Source organism: Delphinus delphis, chromosome 1, assembly GCF_949987515.2.
Source record: "Delphinus delphis chromosome 1, mDelDel1.2, whole genome shotgun sequence".
NCBI lineage: Eukaryota > Metazoa > Chordata > Mammalia > Artiodactyla > Delphinidae > Delphinus > Delphinus delphis.
In genome coordinates this window covers 67,762,545-67,781,179 of record NC_082683.1, presented here as the reverse complement: position 1 = coordinate 67,781,179, position 18,635 = coordinate 67,762,545, and the positions used below count along the sequence as shown (strand labels likewise).

The window sequence follows — 18,635 nt, the reverse complement described above, 5'->3', positions numbered from 1 at the left end:
GATGGGCAAGGGCAATAAGACAATCCACATTCCATAAACTGCTTTTGTTACATGTTAATGACTGCAACAGTTTCTGTGCAGGTTTCAGATTAATGAGACAAAGAATACCAAGATTCATAGAATTAAATTTATGTGAAAAAGAGAGCGGAACGCAGCAAAAGTGAAGTTGCACCAGAAAACAAGAGTTATCTAAGCATCAACCCAGCATGAAAAGGGAATTACTTCTGATTTCCTAGAATACACCCCTCACAGGTTATTATTTCTGATTACCACGGCAGCATGCAGCATTTTCCATCTGACATTTTAGAAGAACACTTGGTCACACCATGCTCTGCCTTATTAAATGATCTATGTTGAAACCATTCATTTCCATTTCTCTTACATCTGTAAAATGTCAAGTTAAGAGTGATAAAACAGTCATTTACCCTCAATTTTCTCAATAATGTAAGGTTTCAGAGAGAGTGCATTAGAACTCTAAAATAATAAGCTAATATATTTTCTCAATTTTCCCTTCCTCCTGCATTTTCACTAGGGGGAAATCTACTGCTTATAGTATCTCCTTTTAAGTTCAGGAGGCTTAAAAGTGTTGCTCTTCCAAAAAACAAAAAAAGTGTTGCTCTTTAACCCTCAAAAATGTTCTCAAACATAGTTATTTTCTGAGTAAACATCTTTCAAAAGAAAAGTTCTACAAAGACTATAAAAACTTTCCCTGGAATGCTTCTAAAGGGTAACATAACAGTAGGTATGGATGGAAAAGAAATAGTGTTGTAAGAACTGCTAAAAAAAGAAAAATCAAATATAAGTGGTTTCTACTGTATCTGCCTCTTTTTCACCTTCTTCTACATGTGCAAATACATACACAACACAATAGATTTCAACAAGTTTAAGAAGCAAGGAAGCAATTACAAAGAAGCAAAAAATAAAAGTCAATCAATCCTTGTTTTACAAAGAGAGTAAGTAAGCCATAGACATCAACAGGCTATAGGAATCTTCCTCTCCTTATTCAGTGGATTTAAAAAAAAAAATGTTTCTAGACCTCTAGTAGGCATAATGGGTATTTCATGTCCTGAACATATCCTGTTCAAGCTAGTATAACAAAATGAAGATGCTATGAGGCAAATTATACTCCAATCCTCGTTTTCACTGCATTAAGATTTTGCAAAAGAACTACAAAGAGATTGCAATCAACTACTTATACGTGGAAAACAAAATATGGCTGTCAATGGGGACCAAAATAACCTATCTAGAAATACTCTCTAAAACTAACTTTAAAAAGCTTTTAAATGAGTATTAAATTTGATCACGTTTTAGGAAATTTATCTTAAGCATACTACATATGCAACTGCATTAAAAAGTGCCCAGAAATCAAAATTATATTTCAAAAGAATGTATTCATACGCATAAAACAAGCCAGAGTCCATAACAGTGTCTAAAAGCAGATTTTAACTTTTTTTTTTTCATTCCTCCAGAGACGATCATTCACATCATAATCATCCTCATTTGGCATCACCAATGACTCCCCAAACATCAAAGACAAACTCATCTGGGAACGCAAAGTCTCCAAGGGTTTCATCAAGTGCCACAGCAAATTCATCCGGATTACCTTTGTCCTTTCCAGCTTCAAACATTGTAGTAGCTATCAAAAATAATTTTTAAAGATTAATTAGCATCAGAAGACTGAGAAAAATGACACCAAGGCAAAATACTTTCTAAAAGTAACATGCATAAGTCTATTCCCATAGATATTCTAGAAGGAGATGCACGTCTATGTGCACCAAAATCCATGGGCAATAAGGTTCATAGGCAGTATTATTCACAACAGCCCCAACCCAGGAAGACCCCAGGTATCTATCAGTAGGAAACTAAATAAACATAGTATAATCATACAATGAACTTATACACAGCAATGAAAGTGAAAAAACCACAGCTAATATACCAGAACATTCTCAAATCTCCCAAATGTGACATTAAGCAAAAGAAGCCGGACACAAAGGAATCATACTATATTATTCCATTTACATAAAGATAAAAAAACTGGCAAAACAAATTTATGGCTAAGTTGGGAAAGTGGTTACTTTTGGAGAGGAGGGAACAGGCAATAATTGGGAGAAAGCATAAAGAGGGCTTTTGAGTACTGGCAGAGTTTTATTTCTTGACATGAGTGGCGGTTAAATAAGTGTTCACATTGTGAGAATTTTGTGTTGTATACTTATAACTTGTTCATTTTTCTGTATGCATGTGTATTTAGCATTAAAGAGTTTAAATAATAAAAGTCATTCATTCATTCAAAAAAATTTTTAATAAAAGGAACATGCATAGATACATACTTCTAGTACAAATTAAAATAAGTTACTCTCTATCATTACACATCAAGGTAGCAAAGATGTTTTAAACAATCTGTCTTTGGCACCCTGGTTTGCATCTTCTACCCCTGTCTTCTCCTCCATCTTGGAGCTCATCAGGTGGGAGCCTCTGGTGTCCCTATGGGTGGAGCAAGGGCTCCTGTGGCTAAGCCTGACGGGAGACCCAGAGTACATCTGCTCCCCACCCCCCACAGTCACTAGCTTTCTCCGTCCCCTCTTCCACTCCCCACCCCCAACTATAAAAAAGACAAAGGATAACAGTTTGCAACGGGGCAATCAAGCTAGGGAGAAGGGGAGGAAATCTGTCTCCTCGTGGAATCAAGGAAACTTTTTTTGAGCCCCTTTCCAGTTTGGGATAGAAAGCAAAGATGGTGCCCTTGTTCTGTTTTTCTAATAAGTTGCCTGGATCCCATATTTTATGTCTGGGGAACCAGCATCTTCAGGAGTACACACTCCCCTGGGACTTGTCCCTCCTGGCTGGGAGCCCATAAGGCTCAGCTGGTTTTTTTTCTCAGCCCCCTATAAGCACTAGCTACCAGGAAGAGACAGTGTGGATGTGATTTGGGACTTGGGTGAAAAAAACCCAGGTAAAACAGAAACACCAAAGCCCAGCCTCTTTTTCCCTCCCAAGTTAAGGTTAAACAAATCAAAGGTTGTATGACTTCTCTGAATGAGCCAAGAGGTCTGGTCTTTCCAGCTAAAATCCACTAGGGCTCTGGAGAGCATTTAAGAACTGTTCCTCACCTCGAACAGCTTAGTACTAACACAGGTAGGCTAAGGGGAAGGCAGGAGATGTGGCCAATAGAAGGGCACCACAATCAGAGCAGAAGTGGGATGTGGATGGGGTGACCTGGGGCAGGAGTCAAAGCCCTAGTAAAGGTGAGGAGGGCTTCCACATAGCTGGACAGGTTGGTGTAGGGTGGAGAGTCCAGGTGTGGTAAGGAGGGCATGGGGTGGGGGAGAAGAGGACAGCAGGCACACTGATGAGAGATTGGTTACATACAAGGGCATGCATCACATATATGTATATCCACCGAATAGTGGGAACCACGTTTTGTCAGTCAGAGAAAGATAAATTGGAAAAGGGAGAAAACTAGAATGATTGCTGCTAAATTAGAATTGTAGAGATCAGTGAAATATTTTTTTTTTCAAAAGAGAGATTAAAAACTATAGAGGTAAAGACATGAACACAGGGCTTCCGTGGTGGCACAGTGGTTAAGAATCCACCTGCCAATGCAGGGGACACAGGTTCAAGCCCTGGTCCAGGAAGATCCCACATGCCGCGGAGTGGCTAGGCCCGTGAGCCATGGCCGCTGAGCCTGCGCGTCCAGAGCCTGTGCTCCACAACGGGAGAGGCCACAACAGTGAGAGGCCCACGTACTACAAAAAAAAAAAAAAAAAAAATCCTTTCTCTCCTTCAAGGCTCCTTCCTCCATGAAATCCTGTGTCCCCAACTGGAAGTGACATCTGCATTCCCTAAAGCCTTCTACCAGTGCTCTTCATACTTGAGTATGCAAACATATTGGCTGAGATCTCGGCAAAGTGCAGATTCTGGTCCAGTAGCTTTGCAGCAAAGCCTGAGATTCTGCATTTCCAACAACCCCCAGGTAATGCCAGTCCCCAGACCACACTCTGAGGCATAAGGCCTTACGGTGCACATTTAACATTGTTCTGTGTTGTCATTATTTTCATCTACATATTGCCTCTATCAGAGAATAAACTCCCAACAGATCTTGAATAGCTTACTCAGTCTTTTATGCCCAGGGAAAACTAGTTCAGTGTCTTATGTACAGTAAATGCTGGTAGCTGGGTAGGTCCAGAAAGAGTCCTTGTAATTACACTTAAATAATTTTTGTACCCGCACAGTTAGCATGCACTCAAGAAAGTGAAGCCCAGAACTCTGATCCTGTAGCCAGGATGTGAAAGAAGAGCAGCCAAAACTTTGCAAAAGTAGGACTCAAGTTCAGAAGTTTGCTTAGACTCCAATTCTAAATAGTTCTCATAGGGCATACAGACAGAATTTATTGAGACAGTTACCTAAAGATCATACTGACATGAGGGTGATATTTCTTCTTTGAGGAAGAAATAAGATGCACACAAATAAAAGATATGAGAAAACCTACAGACAATTCAGAAGCAGAAATTAACAGTGCAGATGACTGATGCTCTTAAATGCTGGAGGAAACGATGACCAGGATCAGATGTTCACTAATGGACACTGAATCAAACAACCTCCCTCTCTCTCTCTCTCTCTCTCTCTCTCTCTCTCTCTCTCTCTCTCACACACACACACACACACACACACACACACACACACACACACACATTGGCTGAAAGAAACAACTTGGTGCATGTTTTTTGGCACCTCAGGAAGTCAGCAGTACTGGCTAGCGCCCTGAGCCCAGGAACAACATATCCTGGACCTGGCCGACTCTGACTCGCAATCTCTGGTTTGGGTTCCTTAGTCACAAATTGAGAAAAATGATGGCTTAAGATACCCAGACAATAACCTTACAGTCCAAACTATATAATCTCACTCATGCTGGCACAGCAGAGAAGAAAACCTCCAATACACTAAACACAGCCCCAGAACTGCTCAGACCTCCTATATGTTTCTACCTCTACTACACCACTACCATTATTACTGGCAATAATTGTTAGTAATCATTGCTAAGAATGATAATAGCTATACCTATTATTTATGATGTGATAGAAACTTTATATATATTTAATTTAATGCCTTGCCAACCCAGTAAGGTTGTTTTTTATCATACCCTTTTACAAAGATACAGAAATTATGATTCAAAGTTAAATAATTTGCCCAAGGGCTAAAGCTTCAAAAATGATATTAGGACTCCATACTCCCTGTGAATTCACTATTTTTGTGCCTCTTAACAGACATTCGGTCAATAAACATTTACCAAGGATTTACTCTGGGAGAGGCACTGTGGTAGGAGCTGAGATTAAAAACTGAGTAAGTTATCTCCCTTCAAGGAAACACGGGTCTTGTAGAAGAAACAAAAGTACCAATTAGGCAGCTTCATAGTTATGCTGGAAATACTGTATGTAATACAGTGCTCCAGAGATCTTTCCAAAATCCATAATTTGCTTATGTATTTTAAAAGAAATTAAGAATGGAGCATGCTCTGAACATGTTATGAATTGCTAACTCATAAAGTATAAACATAGATTTTAAATATTTTTTACAGGAGAAATAAATGGTATTATTGTATCCGTTTTGGTGAAAGACTGAACCTCTGATTTAAGACAAAAGCAAAAGAGGGCTTCCCTGGTGGCTCAGTGGTTAAGAATCCACCTGCCAATGCAGGGGACACGGGTTCAAGCCCTGGTCCAGGAAGATCCCACATGCCACACAGCAACTAAGCCCGTGCGCCACAACTACTAAGCCTGCGCTCTAGAGCCCACGAGCCACAACTACTGAGCCCACGTGCCACAGCTACTGAAACCTGTGCGCTCAGAGCCCGTGCTCCGCAACAAGAGAAGCCACGGCAATGAGAAGCCTGCAGACCGCAAGGAAGAGTAGCCCCTGCTCATCGCAACTAGAGAAAGCCTGTGCGCAGCAACAAAGACCCAACGCAGCCAAAAATAAGTAAATAAATAAATTTATGAAAAAAAAGAGAAAAGCAAAAGAAACTTTAGCAAAATGAAATACTTTTTAAAAAGTTTTATTACATTAACATAGTGACAGCTACTAAAATGCTTTTAATATGTTAACTATAATAGATCTGCAGTATGCCGCAATAATATTCAGCACCTGAATACAACCTGGCAAAAAATATTCCACTAAAATGTAGAATTGTTACACCACATATAGCAGCTAAGTGCTGACATCTAGTGGCCATACTGAGAATATCTTTATATTATTACCACTACTAAACAACTTTAACATCATTATTAATGACAAACTTATATTGGTGATACAGGTCAATCTGTATTTTCCACTAAGTTTTTAAATACTTAAACATAACTTTTAGCTATAAGGTACTACTTAAGGTGAAAAATCTTGGTATCAAAGACCCAGAATTAAATCTCAGTCCTTGTTAGCTGACTGGGCAAGTTACCAAACATCTCTGAATCTGCTTGTTCTCAAATCTATAAAATGGCACATAGCAGGGTTTAGATAAAGGTTAGTGACCACCATTGTTAATTTAACCATTAAATCTGTAACTGTACCTCTTTCTACGTAAAGTCTTTAACACCTACTTTCCCTAAGACTTTTCATAAATGTCGACCCATTTCAAGCAACTCACACATTAGTCAAACATCAAAAAATACAGGCAATACAGAATGTTTAAGAAAAATCTATTTCCAAAATTTCATTGGCTTTATCTGAGAAGGATGACTTTCACTGTTTTGAATTCAGTGAAAAAAGAAATCATCCTAGGAAAAATGTAATAACCTCTAAATAACATTATCATATACATTTAAAAGACCTATAAAAGATTTTACAGGAAAACTCTACTGAGAAACTATCATTCAAATTTCCTTTCCACATATTTCTGGATCTTTTTTTTTAAGGATTTTCATTTCTACTTTTAAAATGATAAACTTCATTAGCAATAACATTAATTTTTTAACATCTTTATTGGAGTATAATTGCTTTACAATGTTGTGTTAGTTTCTGCTGTATAACAAAGTGAATCAGCTATATGTATATATATCCCCATATCCCCTCCCTCTTGCGTCTCTCTCCCTCCCACCCTCCCTATCCCACCCCTCTAGGTGGTCACAAAGCTCCGAGATGATCTCCCTGTGCTATGTGGCTGCTTCCCACTAGCTATCAATTTTACATTTGGTAGTGTATATGTCAATGCTACTATCTCTCTCTGTCCCAGCTTACCCTTCCCCCGCCCCATGCCCTCAGGTCCATTCTCTATGTCTGCGTCTTTATTACTGTCCTGCCCCTAGGTTCTTCAGAACCTTTTTCTTTTTTTTTTTTTTTTTTTGCGGTACGCAGGCCTCTCACTGTTGTGGCCTCTCCCATTGCAGAGCACAGGCTCCGGACGCGCAGGCTCAGCGGCCATGGCTCATGGGCGCAGCCGCTCCGCGGCATGTGGGATCCTTCCAGACCGGGGCACGAACCCGTGTCCCCTGCATCGGCAGGCGGACTCTCAACCACTGCGCCACCAGGGAAGCCCCCCTTTTTCTTTTTTTTTAGATTTCATATATATGTTTTAGCATATAGTATTTTCTCTTTCTGGCTTAACTTCACTCTGTATGACAGACTCTAGGTCCATCCACCTCACTACAAATAACTCAATTTCATTTCTTTTTATGGCTGTATATATGTGCCACATCTTCTTTATCCATTTATCTGTTGATGAACACTTAGGTTGCCTCCATGTACGACCTATTCTAAATAGTGCTGCAATGAACACTGTGGTACATGACTCTTTTTGAATTCTGGTTTTCTCAGGGTATATGCCCAGTAGTGGGATTGCTGGGTCATATAGTAGTTATATTTTTAGTTTTTTAAGGAATCGCCATACCGTTCTCCATAGTGACTGTATCAATTTACATTCCCACCAACAGTGCAAGAGGGTTCCCTTTTCTCCACACCCTCTCCAGCAGTTATTGTTTGTAGATTTTTTCATGATGGCCGTTCTGACTGGTGTGAGATGATATCTCATTGTAGTTTTGATTTGCATTTCTCTAATGATTAGTGATGTTGATCATCCTTTCATGTGTTTGTTGGCAATCTGTATATCTTCTCTGGAGAAATGTCTATTTACGTCTTCTGCCCATTTTCGGATTGGTTTATTTGTTTTTTTGATATTGAGCCGCATGAAATGCTTGTATATTTTGGAGATTAATCCTTTGTCAGTTGCTTCATTTGCAAGTATTTACTCCCATTCTGAGGGTTGTTTTTTCATCTTGCTTATGGTTTCCTTTGCTGTGCAAAAGCCTTTAAGTTTCATTAGGTCCCATTTGTTTATTTCTGTTTTTATTTCCATTTCTCTAGGAGGTGGGTCAAAAAGGATCTTGCTGTGACTTATGTCATAGAGCATTCTGCTTACGTTTTCCTAAGAGTTTTATAGTGTCTGGCCTTACATTTAGGTCTTTAATCCATTTTCTGTTTATTTTTGTGTATGGTGTTAGGGAGGGTTCTAATCTCACTTTTTTTTTTTTTTTTTTTTTTTGCGGTACGCAGGCCTCTCACTGTTGCAGCCTCTCCCGTTGCGGAGCACAGGCTCCAGACACGCAGGCTCCGGACGCACAGGCTCAGCGGCCATGGCTCACGGGCCCAGCCGCTCCACGGCATGTGGGATCTTCCCAGACCGGGGCACGAACCCGTATCCCCTGCATTGGCAGGTGGACTTCCAACCACTGCACCACCAGGGAAGCCCTAATCTCATTCTTTTACATGTACCTGTCCAGTTTTCCCAGCACCACTTAAGAGGCTGTCTTTTCTCCACTGTATATTCTTGCCTCCTTTATCAAAAATAAGGTGACCATATGTGGGTGGGTTTCTCTCTGGGCTTTCTATCCTATTCCACTGATCTATATTTCTGTTTCTGTGCAAGTACCATACTGTCTTGATTACTGTAGCTTTGTAGTATACTCTGAAGTCCAGAAGCCTGATTCCTCCAGCTCCGTTTTTCTTTCTCAAGATTGCTTTGGCTATTTGGGGTCTTTTGTGTTTCCATACAAATTGTGAAATTTTTTGTTCTAGTTCTGTGAAAAATGCCACTGGTCATTTGATAGGGATTGCATTGAGTCTCTAGACTGCTTTGAGTAGTAGAGTCATTTCCACAATGTTGATTCTTCCAATCCAAGAACACGGTATATCACTCCATCTGTTTGTATCATCTATAATTTCTTTCATCAGTGTCTTATAGTTTTCTGCATACTGTTCTTTTGTCTCCTTAGGTAGGTTTATTGCTAGGTATTTTGCTCTTTTTGTTGCAATGGCAAATGGGAGTGTTTTCTTAATTTCTCTTTCAGATTTTTCATCATTAGTGTATAGGAATGCATAAGATTTCTGTGCATTAATTGTGTATCCTGCTACTTTACCAAATTCATTGATTAGCTCTAGTAGTTTTCTGGTAGTGTCTTTAGGATTCTCTATGTATAGTATCATGTCATCTTCAAACACTGACAGCTTTAATTCTTTTGCGATTTGAATTCCTTTTATTTCTTTTTCTTTTCTGATTGCTGTGGCTAAAACTTCCAAAACTATGTTGAATAATAGTGGTGAGAGTGGGCAAACTTGTCTTGTTCTTGATTTTAGAGGAAATGGTTTCAGGTTTTCACCACTGAGAACAATGTTGGCTGTGGGTTTCTCACATATGGTCTTTATTATGTTGAGGTAAGTTCCCTCTATGCCTACTTTCTGGAGGGTTTTTATCATAAATTGCTGTTGAATTTAGTTGAAAGCTTTTTCTGCATCTATTGAGATGATAATAGGGTTTTTATCCTTCAGTTTTTTAATATGGTATATCACATTGAATGATTTGGGTATATTGAAGAATCCTTGCATTCCTGGGATACACCCCACTTGATCATGGTGTTTTGATCCTTTTAATGTGCTGTTGGATTCTGTTTGCTAGTATTTTGTTGAGGATTTTTGCATCTATGTTCATCAGTGATATTGGCCTGTAATTTTCTTTCTTTGTGACATATTTGTCTGGTTTTGGTATCAGGGTGATGGTGGCCTCATAGAATGAGTTTGGGAGTGTTCCTCCCTCTGCTATATTTTGGAAGAGTTTGAGAAGGATAGGTGTTAGCTCTTCTCTAAATATTTGAAAGAATTCGCCTGTGAAGCCATCTGGTCCTGGCCTTTTGTATGTTGGAAGATTTTTAATCACAGTTTCAATTTCAGTGCTTGTGATTGGTCTGTTTATGTTTTCTATTTCTTCCTGGTTCAGTCTCAGAAGGTTGTGCTTTTCTAAAAATTTGTCCATTTCTTCCAGGTTGCCCATTTTATTGGTATATAGCTACTTGTAGTAATCCCTCATGATTCTTTGTATTTCAGCAGTGTCAGTTGTTACTTCTCCTTTTTTATTTCTAATTCTGTCGATTTGAGTCTTCTCCCTTTTTTTCTTGATGAGTCTGGCTAATGGTTTATCAATTTTGTTTATCTTCTCAAAGAACCAGCTTTTAGCTTTACTGATCTTTGATATTGTTCCCTTCATTTCTTTTTCATTTACTTCTGATCTGATCTTTATGATTTCTTTCCTTCTGCTAACTGGGGTATTTTTGTTCTTCTTTCTCTAATTGCTTTAGGTGTAAGGTTAGGTTGTTTATTTGAGATCTTTCTTTAGGTAGGATTGTATTGCTATAAACTTCCCTTTTAGAACTGCTTTTGTTACATCCCATAGGTTTTGGGTCATTGTGTTTTCATTGTAATTTTTTCAGGTATTTTTTTATTTCCTCTTTGATATCTTCAGTGACCTTTTGGTTATTTAGTAGCATATTGTTAGCCTCCATGTGCTTGTATTTTTTACAGTTTTTTCCTGTAATTGATATCCAGTCTCATAGCGTTGTGTTCAGAAAAGATACTTGATATGATTTCAATTTTCTTAAATTTATCAAGGCTTGATTTGTGACCTAAGATATGATCTATCCTGGAGAATGTTCCATGAGTCCTTGAGAAGAAAGTGTATTCTGTTGTTTTTGGATGGAATGTCCTACAAATATTAATTAAGTCCATCTTCTTTAATGTGTCATTTAAAGCTTGTGTTTCCTTATTTATTTTCCTTTTGGATAATCTGTCCATTGGTGAAAGTGGGGTGTTAAAGTACCCTACTATGATTGTGTTACTGTCAATTTCCCGTTTTATGGCTGTTAGCATTCGTCTTATGTATTCAGGTGCTCCTATGTTGGGTACATAAATATTTACAACTGTTATATCTTCTTCTTGGATTGATCCCTTGATCATTATGTAGTGTCCTTCTTTGTCTCTTGTAATAGTCTTTGTTTTAAAGTCTATTTTGTCTGATATGAGAATTGCTACCCCAGCTTTCTTTGCATTTCCATTTGTATGGAATATCTTTTTCCATCCCCTCACTTTCAGTCTGTATGTGTCCCTGGGTCTGAAGTGGATCTCTTACAGACAGCATATATACAGGTCTTGTTTTTGTATCCTTCAGCCAGTCTATGTCTTTTGGCTGGAGCATTTAATCAATTCACATTTAAGGTAATTATCAATATGTGTGTTCCTATTACCCTTTTGTTCATTGTTTTGGGTTTGTTTTTGTAGGTCATTTCCTTTTCTTGTGTTTCCTGCCTAGAGAAGTCTCTTTAGCATTTGTTGTACAGCTGGTTTCTTGGTGCTGAATTCTCTTATCTTTTGCTTGTCTGTAAAGGTTTTAATTTCTCTGTTGAATCTGAATGAGATCCTTGCTGGGTAGAGTAATCTTGGGTGTAGGTTTTTCCTTTTCATCACTTTAAATATGTCTTGCTACTTCCTTCTGGCTTGCAGAGTTTCTGCTGAAAGATCAACTGTTAACCTTATGGGAACTCCCTTGTATGTTATTTGCAGCTTTTCCCTTGCTGCTTTTAATATTTTTCTTTGTATTTAATTTTTGATAGTTTGATTAATATGTGTCTTGGCGTGTTTCTCCTTGGATTTATCCTGTATGGGACTCTCTGAACTTCCTGGACTTGATTGACTATTTCCTTTCCCATGTTAGGGAAGTTTTCAACTATAATCTCTACAAATATTTTCTCAGATCCTTTCTTTTCCTCTTCTTCTTCTGGGACCCCTATAATTCGAATGTTGGTGCATTTAATGTTTTCCCACAAGTCTCTGAGACTGTCCTCAATTCTTTTCATTCTTTTTTCTTTATTCTGCTCTGCAGTAGTTATTTCCACTATTTTATCTTCCAGGTCGCTTATCCATTCTTCTGCCACAGTTATTCTGCTACTGATTCCTTGTAGTGAATTTTTAATTTCATTTATTGTGTTGTTCATCACTGTTTGCTTGCTCTTTAGTTCTTCTAAGTCCTTGTTAAACGTTTCTTGTATTTTCTCCATTCTATTTCCAAGATTTTGGATCATCTTTACTATCATTATTCTGAATTCTTTTTCAGGTAGACTGCCTATTTCCTCTTCATTTGTTTGGTTTGGCGGGTTTTTTACCTTGCTCCTTCATCTGCTGCATATTTCTCTCTCTTCTCATTTTGCTTAACTTACTGTGTTTGAGGTCTCCTTTTCACAGGCTGCACGTTCATAGTTCTCATTGTTTTTGGTGTCTGCCCCCAGTGGGTAAGGTTGGTTCAGTGGCTTGTGTAGGCTTCCTGACGGAGGCACTGGTGCCCATATTCTGGTGGGTGGGGCTGGATCTTGTCTTTCTTTTGGGCAGGGTTGCATCCAGTTTTGGGTGTCTTGACTTAGTATGATTTTAGGTAGCCTCTCTGCCAATGGGTGGGGTTGTGTTGCTGTCTTGCTAGTTGTTTGGCATGGGGCATCCAGCACTGGAGCTTGCTGGCCATTGGTGGAATTAGGTCTTAGTGTTGAGAAGGAGATCTCTGGGAGAGCTCTCGCTGACTGATATTACGTGAGGCTGGAAGGGTTCTGGTGGTCCAATGTCCTCAACTCGGCTCTCCCACCTCACAAGCTCAGGCCTGACACCAGGCCGGAGCACCAAGACCCTGTCAGCCACATGGCTCAGAAGAAAAGGGAGAAATAAAGAAAGAAAATAAAAATAAAATAAAATAATTAAAATTTAAAAATTAAAATAAAAAAATTTAAAAGTAATTAGAAAAAGAAGAGAGCAACCAAACCAATAAACAAATCCACCAATGATAACAAGTGCCAAAACCTATACTAAGATAAACATAAAAATCAGAAACAAGTCAGTTGCAGACAGCAAACCCCAAGTCTACAGCTGCTCCCAAAGTCCACCGCTTCAGTTCTGGGTTGATTTGTTGTCTATTCAGGTATTCCACAGATGCAGGGTACATCAAGTTGACTGTGGAGATTTAATCCACTGCTCCTGATGCTGCACAGAGAAATTTCCCTTTCTCTTCTTTGTTCGCACAGCTCCTGGGGTTCAGCTTTGGTTTTGGCCCCACCTCTGCGTGCAGGTCACCCTCAGGCTTCTGTTTCCACCCATACAGGAGGGGGTTAAAGAAGCGGCTGATTAGGGGTCTCTGGTTCACTCAGGCCAGGGGGACGGAGGGGTACAGTAGTTATAATTGGAATGCAGCGCGAGCCTGTGGCAGCAGAGGCCACCATGATGTTGCAACAGCCTGAGGTGCACTGTGTGTTCTCCCAGGGCAGTTGTCCCTGGATCACAGGACCCTGGCAGTGGCAGGCTGCACAGGCTCCCGGGAGGGGAGGTGTGGATAGTGACCTGTGCTCGCACACAGGCTTCTTGGTGGCGGCAGCAGCAGCCTTAGCGTTTCATGCCCGTCTCTGGGGTCTGCGCTGATAGCCGCGGCTCGCGCGCATCTCTGGAGCTTGTTTAGGCAGTTCTCTGCCTTCTGTGGGCAGACAGGGAAGGAATCCCCTTCTCCTCGCACACCCTGAAACAATGGTCTCTTGCCTCTTAGGCAGGTCCAGACTTTTTCCCAGACTCCCTTCCTGCTAGCTATGGTGCACTAGCCCCCTTCAGGCTGTGTTCACACAGTCAACCCCAGTCCTCTCCCTGGGATCTGACCTCCAGAGCCTGAGCCTCAGCTCCCAGCCCCCACCTGCCCCAGTGTGTAAGCAGACAAGCCTCTCGGGCTGGTGAGTGCTGGTCAGCACTGATCCTCTGTGCAGGAATCTCTCCGCTTTGCCCTCTGCACCCCTGTTGCTGTGCTCTCCTCTGTGGCTCCGAATCTTCCCCCCCACCCACCGCCCCCCCCCCCCGCGTCTCCACCAGTAAAAGGTCTTCCTAGTGTGTGAAAACCTTTCCTCCTTCACATCTCCCTCCCAGAGTTGCAGGTTCCATCCTTATTCTTTTGCCTCTGTTTTTTCTTTTTTCTTTTGCCCTACCCAGGTACGTGGGGAGTTTCTTGCCTTTTGGGAAGTCTGAAGTCTTCTGCCAGCATTCAGTAAGTGCTCTTGAGGAGTTGTTCCACATGTAGATGTATTTTTGATGTATTTTGGGGGAGGAAGATGATCTCCAAGTGTTACGCCTCTGCCATCTTGAAGGTCCCCCCCCCCACCTCTGGATCTCTTTATAAATTAGAAATCCTAAAATTCTGAAGTTGCTGGGATGATCTCCAAACTCCTAAGTTGGTATCTTCAGAAAATAGTGTAGTTCCGTATACAATTTACACAATGGCCTTAAATATTCATGAAGAAACTTATATGACACAACTTTCCTTTAAGTTAGGTCAATCCCATCTAGGGTCTTACAGGACTCAAAATCTTCCAGAAACCATTTTCCCCATTGGGTAACATTCCAAGGCAAGCCACGTTGGCTGGCATTGGGTTGGTTGTGAAATAGTTCACAACTTTACAACCAAATGAAGCACTATCCCCTTCAGGGTTACTTCTACATAAACCCATTTGAATTGTTTTCCATTTTCAAATGGTAAATACATCCCAATCCTTTTTTGAGGATAGTGTTTTGGGTTTTAGTCATTTTATTGCCATATTACTTTTTAAGTTTTCTAACAAAAACATATTAACTCGAATATAACGTGATATCAATGTAATTTGCATTAAGACAACATTTCTGAAAGCTAAGAAATGCTTGGAATACAAACAAGTAAATATATTCATTTGTCTGTTGAATCAGTGTCATATTTGTGAGTTATATCTCATGCTAATCAGATCTGAATAATGAGAGAAATTCCTAATTCAACAATGGTTCACATTCTCAAAATAATTACTTTCCTTAAACTTTACCTCCCTAGGTGACTAATCACGTTGCTAATCATGTATAATAATAATGATTTTTATGCCATTGGAGGAATTTGATTAATTAACTTTATAAAGGGATTACTAGTTAATTTACAAGGAATTTGTGAGGAATGTTTAGTGCTCTGAATTTGTCAGAGTGAAAGAAAATTGATCTTTAAAGAACTTTATTGGGCTTCCCTGTTGTCGCAGTGGTTAAGAATCTGCCTGCCAATGCAGGGCACATGGGTTCGACCCCTGGTCCAGGAAGATCCCACATGCCGTGAAGCAACGAAGTCCATGTGTCAAAACTACTGAGCCTGCGCTCTAGAGCCCATGAGCCACAACTACTGAAGCCCGCGTGCCACAACTACTGAAGCCTGCACGCCTAGAGCCTGTGCCCAGCAACGAGAGAAGCCATTGCAATGAGAAGCCTGTGCACCGCAATGAAGAGTAACCCCCAACTCGCCACAACTAGAAAAAACCTGCGCGCAGCAACGAAGACCCAACACAGCCAAAAATTTAATTAAATAAATCTATAAAAAAAGAACTCTCTTAATTCATTTATAATTACTTGTACCATTGCCCAGCACTCTTCCCTGTATATCTGTATATTTTAATAACAAAAGATTTATTATTAAATATGATTTATTTAATTATGCCCAATTTATACTTAAGTAGCTATAAGACCTATGCCCAAAATTAAGTTCTAAAATTAAGCACTGCTTTAAGTTCTCACCTTTGAAAAGTATGATTCTCCTAAAGCTCAAGATCCAGCAACTGATACCCTAGTTCCTGAATCTTATAATATTTATACAGTATACAATTTTAAAACTTCTCAATTGAATAGAGATATTTCATATTACTTTCCTAACAAATACTACCTGAGTTTAAGAGCACTACCATCTCTAAATCCCCTTTACTCTCATTTGCAAGTTCATTTACATAACTGCCACAGGCCCACATCATTTATGCAAATCTCTTTACTTTTCCAAATACAAACAGGTTGGGAGAAACATTTTAAAACACTTGCTTTCTATAGGATCATCTCAGCTTTAACTTCATGTCGTGTGTAGCAAGGATCTATTATATGCAAATTTTATATTTCTCTTAAAGGAGCTAGAAAAGAGTATCACTTTTTTCAATTACAGACATCATCTGCACAGCCAACATAAACATTTTATTTTTAAAGTTCAGATAGGCTAGAAAAAAATAAGAATAAACTCTGTAAGGAAAAAGGAAAATGAGTAGAAGTAGAAAAGGAAGAATGAGTTTTAAATACTTCTAGCTAATGTAAAGTAAAATACTTTCCCTGGTAGTAAGTAAATAAAATAGTCCCAGTCTTTGACTTTAAAAAATTTATTAAGTACCTGATACAAATTCACCCATGCCCACACACAGATGCATGCAGGCACACACCCCACCACTAGCATGCTCATTCACTCTTTCCCCACCCAGCATCCACCTGCCCTTCTTAAGGGAACAGTTATCATCTTGCTTCTACACTGGAGGGACCAGGCCCTGCACAATCTCAGCCCTTGTATTTCAGAGTCACTCTCTGTTGCATAGGTAGAGCATCTGACCCAGACCTAACCACCTCCCTGGCCTCTGTGACTAGTTCACTTGAGACAATCAGAGACGATCCTGAACATTTTGTTTGAATGACTTGGAAAAGGCCCTCCCTCTCTCCCACCGTGCTTGCCACCAAGAAGATGTAGAGGGTGGAGCCATGGCTGTCATTTGGGTTCTATGAGGGAGGGCCTGAAGCTGCCAGGGGATACCATGGAGATCTGAAATGAAGCCAGAATTGAGAGAAGAGAAACCACATCCTGAAGACAGCATGAGAACGCCACTTCTAACCATTTTTGAAGCCAAGATCTACCTCTGGAATTTTCAGCTATAAGAACCAGAACATTTCCCTGGCTTAACATTCCCTTAAGCCAGTTGGAATTAGATTTGTTGAGTTTTGTTTTGTTTCATTTGTTATTTGCAATTGATAGAGTCTTAACTGAGAGATCAAGATACTGACATCCTAATGATGACATAAGAAATACACAGAGGGCTTCCCTGGTGGTGCAGTGGTTAAGAATCCACCTGCTAATGCAGGGGACATGGGTTCGAGCCCTGGTCCGGGAAGATCCCACATGCTGTGGAGCAACTAAGCCCATGTGCCACAACTACTGAGCCTGTGCTCTAGAGCCCATGAGCCACAACTACTGAAGCCCGCACGCCTAGAGCCCATGCTCCACAACAATAGAAGCCACCACAGTGAGACACCTGCACACTGCAACAAAGAGCAGCCCTGCTCACTGCAACTAGAGAAGCCCGTATGCAGCAACGAAGACCCATAACAGCCAAAAATAAAATAATTTTTTTAAAAAATAAAATAAACAAATACACAGAAATTCAACTGCTCAAATGCCCTTGTTCGTCACATGCCAAGTGTGTCTGCTTTCTTCATATTTGATTCATTGTTCACAAGGTTTCAGTATTCTTATTAAATGGGGCACAACTTTAATACTGTAATAAATACACAATTTGTCCATTAAATCTGATGTATTACTTTTCATATGTATCATTTACTAAATTTTTTATATATATTTTAATATATGTATATATTATGAAATCATCACCACAGTAAGTCTAGTTAACATTTATCATCATATATATTTTTTAAATCCATAAAACTGCTTATGTAGGAAATATTATTTATAGGTTAAAAACTGAAGTTTAAAACAGCCTATACAACTCAATACCAAAAAAACAAACAACCCAATCAAAAAATGGGCAGAAAACCTAAATAGGCATTTCTCCAAAGAAGACATACAGATGGTCAACAGGCACATGAAGAGATGCTCAACATCACTAATTATTAGAGAAATGCAAATCAAAATTACAATGAGTTATCACCTCACATCAGTCAGAACGGCCATCATCAAAAAGTCTACAAATAATAGGGGACCTCCTTGGCAGTCCAGTGGTTAAGACTCTGTGCTCCCAATGCAAGGGGCATGGTTTCAATCCCTGGTCAGAAAACTAAGATTCCACACGCTGCAGAGCACAGCCAAAAAAAAAAGTCTACAAATAATAAGTGCTGGAGAGGGTGTGGAGAAAAAGGAACCCTCCTACACTGTTGGTGGGAATGTAAATTGGTGCAGCCACTTGGAAAACAGTGTGGAGGTTCCTTAAAAAACTAAATATAGAGCTACCATATGATCCTGCAATCCCACTACGGGGCATATACTGGAAAATATGAAAACTCTAATTCAAAAAGATACACGCACACCAATGTTCACAGCAGCACTATTTACAATAGCCAAGACACAGAAGCAATGTAAGTGCCCATTGGCAGATGAATGGACAAAGAAGATGTGATAGATACAGATATATTACTACTCAGCCATAAAAAATGAATGAAATATTGCCATTTGCAACAACATGGGTGGAAGTAAGATAAAGAAAAATATGATATCA

General features: G+C 39.7%; 1 protein-coding gene across 1 annotated transcript in view; it reads right to left on the bottom strand.

Moving 5' to 3' along the window:
• Positions 1-1,402: 1,402 nt before the first annotated feature.
• GIPC2 (GIPC PDZ domain containing family member 2) overlaps positions 1,403-18,635 on the bottom strand; it is an 82,839-nt gene continuing 65,606 nt past the window's right edge. Inside the window, exon 6 of the mRNA XM_060006150.1 lies at positions 1,403-1,636. Within this exon, the coding sequence (XP_059862133.1) occupies positions 1,497-1,636 (140 nt within the window). The 3' untranslated portion in view covers positions 1,403-1,496. The remainder of the gene's footprint in view (positions 1,637-18,635) is intronic.